Genomic DNA, 16129 nt, shown 5'->3' with positions numbered 1-16129 from the left:
ATAACAAGTCTGAGAATCACAAGTTAATGATATAAACTACACTAGTGGTCGTTTGCATTAAGAAACAAATTAGTTGGGAAGATGTCAATGGTATCTCTCTCTTATATTATTGTAATGACAAGTGTGAGAATCACAAGTTAATGATGTAATTAGAAATTAATTTTTTGAGGACCACTACACTAGTGGTCGTTTGCAATTAGAAACAAATTAGTTGGGAAGATGTCAATGGTATCTATCTGTCTCATATTATTGTAATGTAAGTAGAGAAAGTAATTAGTCGTCCACATTGAAATACATAGTCACACAAGTCAGCCGTCATGATGTCTTGCTGATCAAGAAAACTGAAAACAATTTTCAACATATTTTTATTTTTAAATTTTCATAAAACTTAGTTTTACTTTAATTTATGAGTCAACTCTTTGTCGTTTGGTCATAAAATAATTGTATGCCCCGCCAACGGAGTCTAACATAGTGAAAAAGGCATTGACTTGCAGACCAATGATGTCATATTCAAACTCTTATGACACTTTAATAATGTGTGTGAGAAACTAATTTAGACTATCAATTGTATTAAAATAAAAATAAAAATAATAACTATTGGCCTAACAGCCCATAGAACAGAACCATATCTTCTCTCTTGAATACATATAATTCAGGCATATATCAATCACCACTCAATTCCTCTACATTTTTATTTTGAATTATTTAATTAAACAGTGTTATGGTCCTTTAAAAGGAGGTGGAGGGTGTAGGCAGTTGATACTTGTGTGTGTTGAGAGAATGCACATACCAAGCACAAAACTTGACACAATAGAAGAAGATATGGAGAGTTCTTCTAAGCTCCCCCTTCATCTCTGCCATGTCCACAAGCTTTCAATCTTCATCAACCGGACACATATATTCTTCCACTCTATAGCTTTAATCTTCTTGCTTTACTACAGAGCTTCTTTCTTCTTCTTCCAAGACACTACCAAAACCAAAGCAACCACCTTAGCATGGCTTCTTGTGTTTGTCTCGGAAATCTTCCTATCCTTCGAGTGGCTCCTCAGCCAGTCTTTTCGATGGCGTCCCGTTTCGCGAACCGCTTTCCCAGAGAGGCTGCCTGGCGATGATAAGCTCCCAGCTGTTGATGTGTTCATCTGCACTGCAAATCCGGAGAAGGAACCAACAGTAGGGGTGATGAACACTGTGTTATCTGCCATGGCAATGGACTATCCGCCAGAGAAACTTCATGTGTATCTGTCCGATGATGGTGGTGCTGCTGTGACTTTGAAGGGTATGAGAGAGGCTTGGAGGTTTGCAAAGTGGTGGCTTCCATTTTGTAGGAGGTATGGGATCAAGTGCAGGGCTCCGGAGGCTTATTTCTCTGCAGAAGAGGAGGATGCTGATTTTGGCGGCAGCGAGTTCATTGAAGAGAGAGAAGATATTAAGGTGAATGAGAGTTGAAATTTATTTATTTTGAAAATTAGCGATAAAATGAGAGTTGAAATTTTTGCATACTAACCAATACAACATTTTATTACTTACAAAGCTGGCCATGGAACATGTGTGACAATACATTATATATTATATTAATGGTGTTTCTAGCTACCAGAGTTGATGGGGGAGATTTGGGTGCAGGAGAAATATGAGGTGTTCAAGAAAAGAGTAAGAGAAAGAGCAACGGTTGGGGACACAAGGAGAGGACTGAGTCGAGATCACCCTGCAGTGATTGAGGTATATTTCAACGTTTGGTATTGTTTGTTGACTAATTTGGTTTTGATATACATATATTATCATCAATGTAAAAGAAATCTTTTACTTTTACACCTTCTAAATAAATATCAATGACAAAAAAAAAACATTCCATACTAAAAAAAAACAAAAACGAAAAATATATGTCCGCACCCCCAACATAAATTCATGATCATAACCCATATCTGAAAATTTGGCAGGTTATACAAGAAACGTCCAGTGATGATGCAATTCAAGAAAATGAAACCGAAAATATGCCTCTCCTTGTTTATGTTTCTCGTGAGAAAAGGCCTTCTCATCCTCATCATTTTAAGGCTGGAGCGCTCAATGTTCTTGTATGTATCTCTTTCTTTTGATCTTTAGCTAATCTTCTCTATTTATGCATCTACGGTAATATTCTCTTATCAAATGTCTATAGTATGTTACGTATTAACAAAGCTATGAATCTAGCACCACATATTCAAACTAATGATTCATTTTATTATCGATCCAAAGTGACAGTTCGACATAATTTATACATGCCCGACTATTTGACAAGTGAACAATTTTTCTACGTATCCATATATTTATTTATTTACGTGTAAATTAATATATTGTGCACTTATTGTTATCCAGCTACGGGTCTCTGGTGTGATAAGCAATTCTCCTTACGTATTAGGGCTTGATTGTGACATGCATTGCCACGATCCAAGTTCGGCTCGGCAAGCAATGTGTTTCCATCTTGACCCAAAGATATCACCCTCCCTAGCACTTGTTCAATTCCCTCAAAAGTTTCACAACATCAGTAATAATGATATCTATGACAGTCAGCTGAGGTCGACATTTTGGGTATGGATTCAAGGACAAAACTTCACTTTAGTTATACATGAATTAATATATTTAATTACAAATTAGCCCCTAAATATAATTAAAGAAAATCATATATATATTTTATGTGCAATAATATATCTGACAATTTTATGACTTGTTGGTCTTGACTACTTTCAAAGCTTCTATGGCAAGGTTTTGATGGGGTTGGAGGGCCATGTGTGTCTGGTACTGGCTATTACATCAAGAGGTTGTCCTTATGTTCAAACTCCATACATGAAGGTGTGTTTGCATTCGTCATGGGTGTTTTTGAATATATTTTTTTACTTGGATCGACTTGGTAATTGCAGCTGGCTAATATATATATATATATATATATATATATATATATATATATATATATATATATATTGGTGATTTTTCCCCACTCCAATTTTATCCACTTACACTCCTTTTTTAGTTAATATATCATATAATTCATATGTGTAATTGTCTTTGTTGTACCACTTCATAAATACCGAACAGTCAATCACCCAATTTTTGTCACTCATCAACACCAATCATTTCAGTTTGATTGTATTAATCTTTGCTTCAAGGAATGCTATGGTTTGAAAAAGAAAACACCAATCTGCAATCACCCATAAAAATTAAATTGTTATTATCCCGACAAGTTTATCCTAGGACATCGGGTGCAAGGGTAAATGCTTTGCTATTAACCACTTGAGCTACGAACCCCTTATCCATTAAGAGTATATATTCTTAGACATTATATAAGCATGTATTTGTATTAATCCATGTACATTTATCTTTCTTGTATGTTATAATTAATCAAGAGTTTCTATAGCTAAATGCTGGTTTCACAGTTGAATTTCCAGATGGGGATCCCATGAAACTTAGACAATCTTTTGGTCCATCCAATGAGTTCATCAAATCCCTCCACCAAAACAACAAGCCTGATATGCTCATCCACAGAAAGAATGCATTGCTAAATGAAGCCCAACTTCTAGCCTCTTGTGCCTTCGAAAATGGCACCGAATGGGGGGAAGAGGCAAGTACAATTACTATTAAAACCATGCCCATTGTATCATTCAACTTAATAATAATAATAATAATAATAATAATAATTGTGGTCTTTCTTTCATTTATGGCAGGTTGGTTTCATGTATGGGTCTGTGGCGGAAGATTACTTCACAGGGTTTCGTTTGCATTGCAAAGGTTGGATTTCAGTGTATTGTAATCCACCAAGGCCACAGTTCTTGGGCAGTGGCACCACCAACTTGGATGACTTTTTAGTCCAAGGGACTAGATGGACCTCTGGGTTGGTTGATGTTGCTATCTCCAAGTTTTGTCCTCTTATATATGGCCCTTTGAAAACGTACACTTTCGTTCAAAGCATGTGTTATGCAGAACTTGCTCTTTTCCCCATTTTCTATTTCTTGCCATTGTGGTGCTTTGCTACCATACCTCAGCTCTGCCTACTCAATGGTATTCCTTTGTACCCAGAGGTAATTAAAGTTTTTTATATAAATATTTCTTCCTATCAAATATCTTTTGCGCAAATGATTCAAGATACAGAGTACTTATCTTTAAAGAAATTCTTATATATAATAAAATAAATATATCTTTTGTCACACTATCTGACGACAAAGACTGTGAATCTGAACTATTGATACCAGTTAAAAGCCTCAATAGTTATGGATGTTTGGTTGTTATTGGCCCCTAATTGAGCACATATACGGGTTCCTATACTAACTAAATGACACAAACAATTATAAGTAGGGACATGTATCTATGCCCATTTAGAAGGCAATAACCACTAAATATCCGTGAATATTGAGGTCATTTTTACTAGTGCGAGTAGGTTTATTCTTGATTGAGTGTGTGGATCACATACACAGTTTCACAATCTCACAATATAAACAAATATATATTAGTAAATTTGACTCTTCCCCTTCAAATTAATATTTTCTAATCTACAACCCATTGTTTTATTTTTCTATATATAAAACCCAATTTTTATAAGAAAAACCCGATGACTAGGATCCAACTCATCAAGTTCCCGAATCAAGTTTAATGTGTTAAATGTTATATTTTAAAATTTCCTATAATACCCTTGATTACATTTTTAATGTGATTTGTTTAAGAAATTAGCCGCAATTCAATGCCTATTAATTGTGTTTCAATTTTGTATAGATTTCAAGGATTTAATGGGTCAGTTTTTTCCTTATTTAAAAAAAAGTAATTAAAGCTTGGTGTAATTACTGCCGTATGGTTTGAATATACTCGTTCCTCCTATAGAAAACTAAGAATATACTCGTTTAAAAAAAAAAAAAAATTGACTACTTGATCATTTCGTATTTTAATTTTCAAATTGATAGCTTATTTATTTCCTTTTATTTATACCAATTTCCAAATTTAATAATTGTTATGGTTTGAAATTAATTTGTTCAAAGGGAAATAACATGTTGCTCTCTATTTGACCCCTATGTGTTTAGGTACATGAATTTACCTACATTTTCTCTTAGCAACCTATGCCTCTACATTTACCTATATGCATTTATAGGTATATTGTAAAATAATTTACCTATGGGTAAATAATGTACCTATATTTTCTATGGGTAAATATGGGTAAATAATGTACCTATTGGATAAAATATTAATTACAATTATGGCAGTTAATGAAATGCTTGAAATAAATTATAAATAAAATATGAAGTCTTGTGGCAACAATGTAAAATCATAGGAATATTGTGACCTCTTATATCCAACTAGTCATTTAAGTTTGAAATTGGGTTTTACACATAGATTTATAAAGTGATGGATATATGTCTAGGAAATAGAAAATGTAGGGACCTATATTGAACAAGCCCTATAAATATTTATCTTGTAGTCAACCATTCTATTCTACCGCCCTCATAAAAAAATAACTCTCGTCATAAAATCTTCAATTTGATTTAGTGTCATGCAATATCCTAATACATATTGGTCTTGTTCTTGGATTTGCAGTTCTCAAATTCATACTTCATCGTATTTTCGTTTGTATTCCTATCGTCGATTTCGAAACATTTGTACGAGGTTCTCTCAACGGGATTTACATTTCGACATTGGATAAATGAGCAAAGGATATGGATGATGAAGTCAATAACATCTCGCTTATATGGCAGTGTGGATGCCTTAATGAAGAAAATTGGTATGAGAGAAGCCAGTTTTTTCCCAACCAACAAAGTTGACGATGCTGAGCAACTCAAGCGTTACAATATGGGGGTGTTTGATTTCCAAACATCAATATTATTTCTTGCTCCAATGGCTGCTCTGGTGATCTTGAACATTGCTTCCTTTGCTGTTGGGATTTCTAGAGTCATCTTTTTGGGGGAGTTGGACAAATTTTTCATACAAGTATTCATACCCTTTTATGTCATTTTGATGAACTATCCTATCGTTGAAGGGATGCTGATAAGGAAAGACAGTGGTCGCATTCCACCATCAGTCACATTACTCTCTGCCATAGTTTCCTTGATTTTCTATTTTTTGGGTTGTATTATTTTCATGTAGCAAGGACAACAGGGCCATGGCCGGTGTCCATGATATTTCCATTTTTCTAAGTTAATAATATGTTTTGTATGCTTTTATTGTTCTTATTATTATTTTTTAATACAAGCAATAGTCAATTATACGGGGAATGAGGTTTCTCGCACACACACTACTAAGGTGTCAAGATGGTTCAAACCTAAGACCATTGCTTTGCAAGTTAAGGTCCTTTTTTTTTTTCTGGTTCGAGTACAAGCGATAGTCTAAACTACATGAGATGGAGAGTTTCTCACACACACTACTATGATGTCATAGAGGTTCGAACCTGCTACTACTAGTCTGCAAGTTAATAACCATATCTTTTATTCACTAAAGAATTCTACTGCTTTTGCGTTCAAATTAGGCGTTCTATAGAGTGGAGCAATAATATGGAAGAAATTTCACCAATAATGTGTTTGATAATGACCAGAGCTAAGCCCAACAAGTTTGGGTTGAACCTAGCCTAGCCTAGCCTAAGCTCAACATAATTTAAGCCCAATATGTTTCGACAACATTCGACGTGAAACCTAGAAGCTCTCTCTTCTCTCACACCCCAATATCTTCAGCGCCCATTCTTCTTTCGCTGTGGACCGTCATCTTTGGGTGGTCATGCCGTTCATGTCCGCCGTGTCGCTCTAATCCATAATCTCCTCTGCTTTCCTCGAAGGCCTACCGGATCCCTGCATTGCTGTCGTCCTCATGGAGACACTGAACGCCATGTTGTATCTTCATGATCAAGGGCACCTCCACAGAGACATCAAGGCTGGTAATATCTTGATTGACTCCAATGGGTCGGTGAAAGTTGCAGACTTTGGGGTTTCTGCTTCTGTTTATGAGGCCAATTCGAGTGGAGAGTCATCGATTCGGTTAAACGACATTGCTGGGATGCCGTACTGGATGGCGCCTGAGGTGATACACTCGCACAATGGGTACGGATGCAAGGCGGATGTATGGTCTTTTGGGATCACAGCTCTGGAATTGGCTCATGGGGGGCCTCACCTGTCTAACTTGCCTCCTTCAAAGTCTCTGCTTTTGAAGATCACGAAGCGGTTTCGGTTTTCGGATTATGAAAATAGTCACGACAATAATTACAAGAGCAAGAAGTTCTCTAAGGCCTTTAAAGACTTGGTGGGTTGTTGCCTTGATCAGGACCCGAACAAGAGGCCCACTGCAGAGAGGTTGCTCTGCAACTGATTAGGCATGGTTGCTATGGAATGAAGACAAATCCTTGGAACTATTAGACAAATCCTTGGAACTATTGGACAAATGCTTGAAAGAATACTGCATTTAATCTCAAGTACTTAGATGCATTCATGTGGGTTTATTATGTGTTCAGAAATTCCCAGCAGACAGGCCAGGAATGTCATCTGCAGTTTTCATGTTGGCGAACGAGGGAGCAAGTTTGGCTTGGCCTAAACAACCTGCTTTCTTTCTGGAAAGATGCTCCATTGATTTGGAGGCAAGGACAAGAAGGAACAATTTTATACAGAAAATGAAATAACCACATCAATGGAAGGTCGATAAAACATGATCTTTTTATGATACTTCCAGTTTTTATGTTATCTTGTTTGTTATAGGATCTAGTTGTAATGCCAATAGGAAAAGAGGACTAATGAAGAACCTATATTGTTATTCAGTGCATAAAACATGATCTGAATGTTCAAAGTCTTGGCAATTCTAGAATTTTATTTCTCTCTGTCTTTGTTTTTGTTTTCTTTTATACCAAATCAATTGTATAACTCAATTATCATTTTATATATCCTTGTGTTCAGAGGGTTTGGTGGGCTGGAACAAGATGGTTTCCGCGATGGAGAAGGTGTGATGCTCTGAGACTATGTTAGTTGCTTTGCCTGTCTGTCTGTTTAGAACCTGTGTGTTAGTCTCTTTGCTTTGGGTGTTTGGTCCCCTTTCTACATCAGATGAAGGGCATTTCTTTCATCTTCCATGTCTCTCTGCTCCGATATTTTGTCTTGAATTCGTCCAACTTTTCGATTTACCCTTCTAAAATTAGTTTTACAATAGTACTAAAATACCAACAAACAATGGAAAGGTTGACCAGTAATAGGTGAAGGAAGAAGCCTCACTGGAAACTCAATTCCCATTACAACCGTTGAATATGGACCTCCTCGACTAGGTCAAGGGTTCTATTTTCCACTCCATGATGATAATATATTATGCACAACTTGTAAACACATTGATACACATCTCATGTATTTAAATAGTCACATATGCAAACAAACACCATCTTAATAAAAGATTTTTGGAACAAATGGTCAAATATTTTCCTAGTGAGCTGAGGTTTAGAAAGATTCAACAGATAGAGACGCTAACTTATACAAAAAGCAGTGCCTTGTTATGTAGTTTCTCAAAGTCAACAAGAAATCTTGCAATTGTGTAAACATCAATTCAAAGAAAAAAAGATTAAAAAAAGAAGAAGCGGCTGACAAGCAGTGCACATTGGTAAAGAAGAAAACAACACAAAACTCAAACTTGGTTAATCATATTATATTTATTAAATAGTCTATCTCTTTGATTTTCTTTCTTTAACTATATCAGTTTGAAAGTAATTTGTGATAAGAAAAAACTATTGGAATTATGGGCACCATTGTAATAAACTTCAATAATTTTAGACCAAGCAACAATGATAGGGCTGCTACAAGCCCTGCAAGGTACAAAATACTTGCCTCCTTCCAATTTGGTTTTTTCAAGGCTAAGCTAGAACTTTCCCAATTCTTCAAAAAGAAAATATCACACATGAAGAGCCTTATTACTCTCATCTTCTTTGCCTCTCTAATCCAATTTTCATTCTTGAATTTGTCCACTGCAGCTGATACCATATCTGCATTAGAGTCCATCATGGGCTCAGACACCTTGGTTTCTTCCGGCCAAAGCTTCGAATTAGGACTCTTTTCAGCGGGGAATTCGAAAACCTGGTATCTAGGATTATGGTACAAAAACTTTCCAAATACTGTTCTATGGGTTGCAAACAGAGAGAACCCACTTGCAGGATCAAATGGAGCCTTGACATTAACCAAAAATGGAAGTTTGGTCCTTCTAGACCAAATGAACAACACCATTTGGTCTACCATTTCTTCCCAAATAGTAGAAAATCCTGTTGCACAGCTTTTGGAGACTGGAAACCTTGTTGTCAGAGACAAGGCTGAAACAGGTTCAGAACACTATATATGGCAAAGCTTCAATTTCCCATCAGATACTCTATTACCAGACATGAAGGTTGGATGGGACTTCAGAACAGGCCTCAACAGATTCTTGACTTCTTGGAAAAATGCTAGTGACCCATCTCTTGGAGAATATACATATGGGATTGATAATCTGATGTTGCCTCAGCTTGTTGTTGCCAAAGGATCAAAGAAATTGTTCCGTACCGGGCCTTGGAATGGTATTCGATTTACTGGTACTCCTGATGCTGGGAACAAACGAGTTGTGAAACCAATCTATGTGTATGATACAAATGAGTTGTATTATATGTATGAGGCTACTGATAGCTCTATTCTAACAAGAGTGAAGCTGTCTGAAACTGGTTTGGCCCAGCGGCTGGTGCTGAAGAAGGGAACCACCGAATGGGATGTTATGTATACTTTGCTGAATGACAGGTGTGACAATTACAGGGAGTGTGGAGCAAATGGAATTTGCAAAACTTCCAAGTCTCCAAGTTGTGAGTGCCTGCAGGGGTTTGTTCCGAAATCGCAAAACGAATGGGATGTGCTTAACTGGGAAAGTGGGTGCATTAGGCAGACACCACTGGATTGCCAGAAGGGAGCAGGGTTTTTGAAAGTTCGAAATGTGAAATTGCCAGACCTGTTGGAGTTTCAGGTGAACATGAAAATGAGTGTGGAGGAATGTGAGGCAGAGTGCTTGAGGAATTGTTCTTGTGTAGCTTATGCTAATACAGATATCCGTAATGGAGGAAGTGGCTGTCTGATGTGGTTTGGCGACCTAATTGATATGCGAGAGTTCGTTGAAGAAGATAGTGAGCAAGATATACACATTAGGATGCCACTTTCGGAACTTGGTAAGTCATTGTTTTGCTTTTATAATGTTTTTAGATCCTGATCTTAATTGAAGCCCTTAATCATTAACATGCAGTACATTAGCAAGAGCAGTTGCTGAAATGGCAATAATAAAAGTGTGAATACACCAAACTAAATAAATAGTAATTTGTGAGATTTACTTAGAGAAATCAAACACAAAAATCTGTGATTTAATTTCTCAACGTTATCTATTACATAACATTATCTTTAGGTGGTACCGGCAAGAAGGACAAAAGGGTTATACTTATCTCGGTCATATCAGCAGTTTCTGTGCTTTCTCTTCTGGCTTTGTTATGCTGGTATATACTTCTGAAGAAGAGAGGAAGGAATGTATCCACATCCACAGGTAAGCTTGCATTTGCAGGAATCTAAACCTTTGTACCCTGGAGGAAATCTTATGTATTGACAAAGCCATTGTCATTGGATAATAATGTTTTTCTTTGTTCTTTTACTCTTTTTCATGTTACAGGCTCAAGATCAATTAAGGAGGACTGGGAGTTGCCACTGTTTGATTTTAAGACAATTGCAACCGCCACCAATAATTTCTCTCACACAAACAAACTAGGAGAGGGAGGTTTCGGTCCAGTTTACAAGGTAACAGAGCTATAGTTGACGTTAGTGTGCATGAACTTATGAGCTAACATATTTATACTTAATTTTCAGGCCAACCTAACCCGAGAAGACTTCATAGCTGTAAAGAGACTCTCAAAAGATTCTGGGCAAGGTATTGAAGAGTTTAAGAATGAAGTTACAATGATAGCCAACCTCCAACACTGCAATCTTGTTAAACTTTTGGGCTGCTGCATTGAAAGAGAAGAAAGGATGCTTATCTATGAGTACATGCCCAACAAAAGCTTGGACTGCTTTATTTTCGGTATAAGATTATGTCCTCCATTGTTTCGTATTAATTACGTAACCTAAATGTTCATTTACTACTTTTCAGTGAAATTTATGCAATTAAACAGAGTCCTATTTAGCTCTGTTTATGTCACGAAGGAGGAAAACTGAACCAAATGAACTGACGTGATGGATAACTTGTGCAGATCAAAATAGAAAGGTTTTGCTGAATTGGCAAAAGCGATTGAACATTATCATGGGAATTGCTCGAGGACTTCTCTACCTCCACCAAGACTCCAGATTAAGAATCATTCATAGAGACCTTAAGAGTAGCAACATCTTACTTGATGATGAGCTGAACCCCAAAATATCTGACTTTGGCATAGCAAGGATTTTTGGACGCAATCAAACTGAAGCAAAAACAAAACGAGTAATTGGGACATAGTGAGTTACACTAACCTAGACCATGAAAGGAATCCTCGTTTCTGTAACATTAACTAAGTACTTAAGTTGTGTTTTTTTTTGCATGCAGTGGATATATGTCTCCCGAGTATGCAATTGATGGGAAGTTTTCAGAGAAATCCGATGTGTTCAGTTTTGGAGTGCTTTTGTTAGAGATAGTAAGTGGCAGAAAGAACAGAGGGTTTCATCATCCAGATCACCATCACAGTCTTCTGGGACATGTAGGTATTTAATGCTTATATGCGTGTTCTAATTTTGATCCTCTAGTTTTTCCATGTTTATGACTAAAGTCATATAAATTTGAATTGTTCCAGGCATGGTTACTGTGGAATGAAAATAAGGGTTTGGAGCTAATAGATCCTTGCTTGGGGTACTCATATTTTGAGTTTGAGGTGCTGAGGTGCATTCAGGTAGGTCTATTGTGTGTTCAAGCGCTTCCAAAAGACAGACCAGTCATGTCATCAGTGGTTGTCATGTTAAGCAATGAAGGAGTAACATTACCTCAACCAAAGGAGCCAGGATTCTTTACAGAACGAAGTTCCATGGACGACACCATAATTGACGAAGGTAAAAGTAGCCAGACAGGAAGCAGTATTACCATTTCAACAGAGGAAGCTAGATAACTGACACATGGCACCTTGGACTCATAATTCGGATTTAACGCATTTTGACATCGATGCTGATGAATTTTCTTGCAAACAGACAGAAAGGCATAACCTCAATGGGAGGTTTATTCAGAAAAGTAAAATGTAAATCTAGACTACCTACTGTTTACAGAGTAATGCACAAGCATCATAAACATGTAGTATTGCATTGTAAGAGACCGGCTGCCACGAGATTGAATATGGGAGTGGCTATAGAATTGTATTCAATTGGTCAAAATAACTAAAGTACTGTATGTGAATTATATGTTCCTGCTGAATATTTTATGCAAATATGGTTCCTTTCCTTCCGAGAAGAATTGCTGAATTTAAGCAGGAGGTGCTGAATTTTTGTTTATCGCAATCGTGACCACACCCAAGAAGGATGTCTCCTTAGTTGGGCTGTTTATCAGATCATTAATGGGTTCCTTAGAAGACTGGGAGTTAAGAGATTAGATCAGAGTGAATAATAATTCAATTGTACAGTTTATCCTTGAAACTCATTGTCTGAGGAGAGTTTCTTTGGGCTCTAGGAGAAGCCACGTGGCTTGTAGCCGTTGGTTTCTTTGGGCTGGTGGGTTAGCGCTAACAACAGTAGCCTTCGGGCAACAACTCAGTCAATTTTTGCCCGTGGGCTTGCATGGACTGGTGGGTCCCATGCCTTGCCCCGGCTGGACTGCGCGTGCTGGAGGGTGGGTTTGTAGCCTCAGGCTGCCATTTGCCCAGGTTTGGGCTTGCGCTGGAGGTGGTCTAAGAGCACTTCCACCCATTTGTCATGGCAAAGGGTAAAGGTAACTTAGGTAAGGCAAGGGCTGTTACTATTCACATGAATAGTGGCGACCCTTGCAAAATGTTTGTTGTGTTTCCACTCATTGCCATGGCAAAGGGCAAATACTATTCACTTAATTTTTTTTTTTTTTGTTAAAAAAACTTAAACGATTAATTTGGAGAAGATTTTCAGTTGCCATGTGTGAATATTTATTATAAAATTAGAATGAAATTTTTTTCGGATAAGATTTTATGTATGAGATTTTCACATGGGATTAATTTTATTTATATGTATGAAATTAATAATAATAAAATTGATAGGTTTGTACTTTGTATAAAAAAAAATGTTTTTGAATTTTTTGGAATTTTTCAGATTTCTTTTCGATTTTTTTAAATTTTTTATACGTTGCTAACGTCAACTAGCCCAGGCACAAGCTCGAGCTTGTTTTGTCTTTGGGCCTGCCTGGGCAACTGAAGCCTGTTGGACCTCCCCTTGGGACTTGGGCCCCCTCCTAACCGGGTAGTTCGAACCGCTAGAAGTGTTCTAAGTGGTGAGAAAAGGAACATAAAACAAAGAATAGGAATAAGAAAACACAAGATGTTGGCGTGAGAGAGAGAAGAAGTCATATTTGAAAGGAGAAAAAAGGTAGACAAGATAGAAAGAAGACAAGAAAAGAAAACACTGTTGGGCCATAAGCTGGCAAAAGCAAAAGGAGACCATAAACTTAATAAAGAAAAGAAGAGGCAAGACACCTAGCACGTGGGCAGGAGAAGAAAAGACAGAGAGAGCTCAAGAGATATAGAGCTAGTCGCAAAGGGTGTTGGCGGGCAGAGAGAGAGAAGAACAAAAAAGAAACAAAAGAAAAATCAACACCCACCGAAAAAGAGAGACAAAAAAGTGTTGTTTAATAATATATAGAACCTTTGTAAAAGAAAGAGGAGAAACATAAGGCATCACGGGAGTCACACAGCAGCGGGAAACAAAGGGATGGGACTGGAGATATTTGAAAAGAGAACGCTCAAATGATGCAAACACCAGAGCGGCTGTGCAAAGGGAACCACGGCAGTGTAGCTTGGCAGGACAGAGACAAAGGCCGGCTAGGAGAAGGCTCGCGGAGGAAAGAGACGGCTCGTTGAGCTGTGACGAGGCTTACGGAGGAAAGAGTGTCAAAATAGGGAGAGATATTGAAGGTTGAGTAGATATAATGGAGAGTGTAGAGAATTTGGGAGCTATGCATATTTTCTGATTTTCAAGTTACTTCATTCTATTACACATCAAAACATATATACATGTAATAACCCTAAAACATTCCATGAAACATTCCCTAAGACATTCCATGAAACATTCCCTAAAACAAGGATTACATTGCTCAAGAAAAGTATTCCCTAAAACAAGGAATGAGACAAGTGCCATGAGACAAGGGGTGTCTTGTGTTTCATGTCTTTGTGTTCCACAAAGGACAATCACACAAGAAGCCAATATTGCTAACACTCCCCCTCAAGTTGGTGCATAGATATCACCAATGCCCAACTTGACCAGTGAGTTGTGGAATACCCTGCTAGAAACTGCTTTTGTCAAAATATCGGCCAGCTGGTCTTCGGACCTGACAAACGGAAGCTGAATTTCTTTATTGTCAAGTTTTTCTTTAATGAAGTGCCGATCCACTTCAACATGTTTAGTACGATCATGTTGGACTGGATTGTGTGCAATGGATATTGAAGCCTTGTTATCACACTGTAGATGCATTCCTAATGTAGGTGCATATCCAATCTCTGTAAGCAATTTCTTTAACCAAAGGAGTTCGCAAATTCCTTTGGTCATGCCTCTGAATTCGGCTTCTGCACTAGACAAAGCAACAACATTCTGTTTCTTGCTTCTCCAAGTAACCAAGTTACCACCAACAAATGTGAAGTACCCTGAAGTTGATCGTCTATCAGTGACATTCCCTGCCCAATCTGCATCTGTATAGCCACTGATATTTAGATGACCATTTTTAGAGAACATAAGTCCTTTACCCGGTGCGGACTTCAAATATTTAAGAATTCTAAGAACCGCATCCATATGATCTTCACTCGGACAATGCATAAACTGACTAGCAACACTTACAGCATACGCAATGTCGGGTCGGGTATGAGATAGGTAGATCAGTCGTCCCACCAATCTCTGATATCTTTCTTTGTTAGTGGGTACTTGATTGGGATATTCCCCAAGGCGGTGATTCTGAACGATTGGAGTGTCCACAGGTTTGCAATCCAACATTCCCGTTTCTGCCAATAAATCCAGAACATACTTCCTTTGGGAGAGAAAAATGCCTTGCTTTGATCGAGCAACTTCAATGCCCAAGAAGTACTTGAGTCCACCAAAATTTTTCATTTCAAACTCCTTTGCTAAACATTGTTGGAGTTGAGAAATTTCCTGCTTATCATTCCCAGTAATAATCATATCATCAACATAAATGATAAGAGCTGTTACCTTTCCTCCCTTGTGTTTTAAGAACAGAGTATGGTCAGAATTACTCTGCTTAAAACCATAATTCTTCATTGCCAAGGTAAAACGCCCAAACCATGCCCGGGGAGACTGTTTCAATCCATATAATGCCTTCCGTAATCTGCACACCACATTAGCAGGAGTAGATGTAACATATCCTGGTGGGATATCCATGTAGACTTCTTCTGTGAGTTCTCCATGAAGAAAGGCATTCTTCACATCAAATTGGTGGAGAGGCCAATCAAGATTTGTTGCCAGGGACAATAGCACTCGAACAGTGTTAAGTTTTGCAACCGGGGCAAAGGTTTCTTCATAGTCAATACCATATGTTTGCGTGTAACCCTTTGCCACAAGTCGTGCTTTGTAGCGTTCAATTGACCCATCAGCATTGTATTTCAAGGTGTAAACCCATCTGCATCCGACAGTCCTTTTTCCCCGAGGTAAACTCTCCAGTGTCCATGTGTGATTTTTCTCCAGAGCATGCATCTCTTCCTTCATTGCGTGAACCCATTTTGGATCCTTCAATGCCTCACTCACTTTGGTTGGAATATGAATTGCAGATAATTGGTGGACAAAGCCTTGGAGAGGTGCAGATAGTTTTTCAGCAGAAACATAGTTTGCAATTGGATACTTCGATGCTTTGCCATTATCCGGTGAATACCGAATTGGTGGTTTTCCACGGTTCTGTCGATTGGGTAATTGATAGCTAACAGTTTCATCAACTAAAACATTAGATGTAGTAGAATCACGTACCTCAGGAGTATTCTCAGGAG

At 37.7% G+C, this 16129-nt stretch overlaps 2 protein-coding genes and 1 pseudogene across 7 annotated transcripts; all 3 read left to right on the top strand.

Moving 5' to 3' along the window:
- The first annotated feature begins 745 nt into the window (after positions 1–745).
- On the top strand, positions 746–6179 carry LOC110749053 (quillaic acid 3-O-glycosyltransferase CSL1-like). 4 transcript variants are annotated; one of them, XM_088252504.1, is made up of 8 exons: positions 746–1431; positions 1621–1716; positions 1935–2069; positions 2350–2562; positions 2724–2823; positions 3417–3589; positions 3693–4046; positions 5548–6179. In XM_088252504.1, exons 1-8 carry the CDS (start codon positions 781–783, stop codon positions 6091–6093), a joined length of 2268 nt encoding a protein of 755 aa, XP_088108630.1. In that variant the 5' UTR covers positions 746–780; the 3' UTR covers positions 6094–6179. The 4 variants fall into 4 exon arrangements, with proteins under 4 accessions (XP_088108630.1, XP_021804765.2, XP_088108629.1 ...); XM_021949073.2 differs by having other exon boundaries at positions 3405–3589; XM_088252503.1 differs by having other exon boundaries at positions 1588–1716.
- Positions 6180–6220: 41 nt separating this feature from the next.
- LOC110749043 (serine/threonine-protein kinase BLUS1-like) lies at positions 6221–7806 on the top strand (annotated as a pseudogene).
- On the top strand, positions 7485–12363 carry LOC110749052 (G-type lectin S-receptor-like serine/threonine-protein kinase At4g27290). Of its 3 annotated transcripts, none has more exons than XM_021949071.2 (9): positions 7485–7624; positions 7881–7924; positions 8936–10141; positions 10372–10506; positions 10630–10754; positions 10824–11034; positions 11204–11441; positions 11530–11680; positions 11774–12363. In XM_021949071.2, the coding sequence occupies exons 3-9, from the start codon at positions 8965–8967 to the stop codon at positions 12080–12082; spliced, it is 2346 nt and encodes a 781-aa protein (XP_021804763.2). In that variant the 5' UTR covers positions 7485–7624; positions 7881–7924; positions 8936–8964; the 3' UTR covers positions 12083–12363. The 3 variants fall into 3 exon arrangements, with proteins under 3 accessions (XP_021804763.2, XP_088108627.1, XP_088108626.1); XM_088252501.1 differs by having other exon boundaries at positions 7881–7944; XM_088252500.1 differs by having other exon boundaries at positions 7881–10141.
- Positions 12364–16129: the final 3766 nt, after the last annotated feature.

Source organism: Prunus avium, chromosome 4 (genome assembly GCF_965620075.1).
Source record: "Prunus avium chromosome 4, drPruAviu1.hap1.1, whole genome shotgun sequence".
Lineage (NCBI taxonomy): Eukaryota > Viridiplantae > Streptophyta > Magnoliopsida > Rosales > Rosaceae > Prunus > Prunus avium.
The sequence above is the reverse complement of the archived record's forward strand: the minus strand, read 5'-3'. Positions and strand labels throughout refer to the sequence as shown.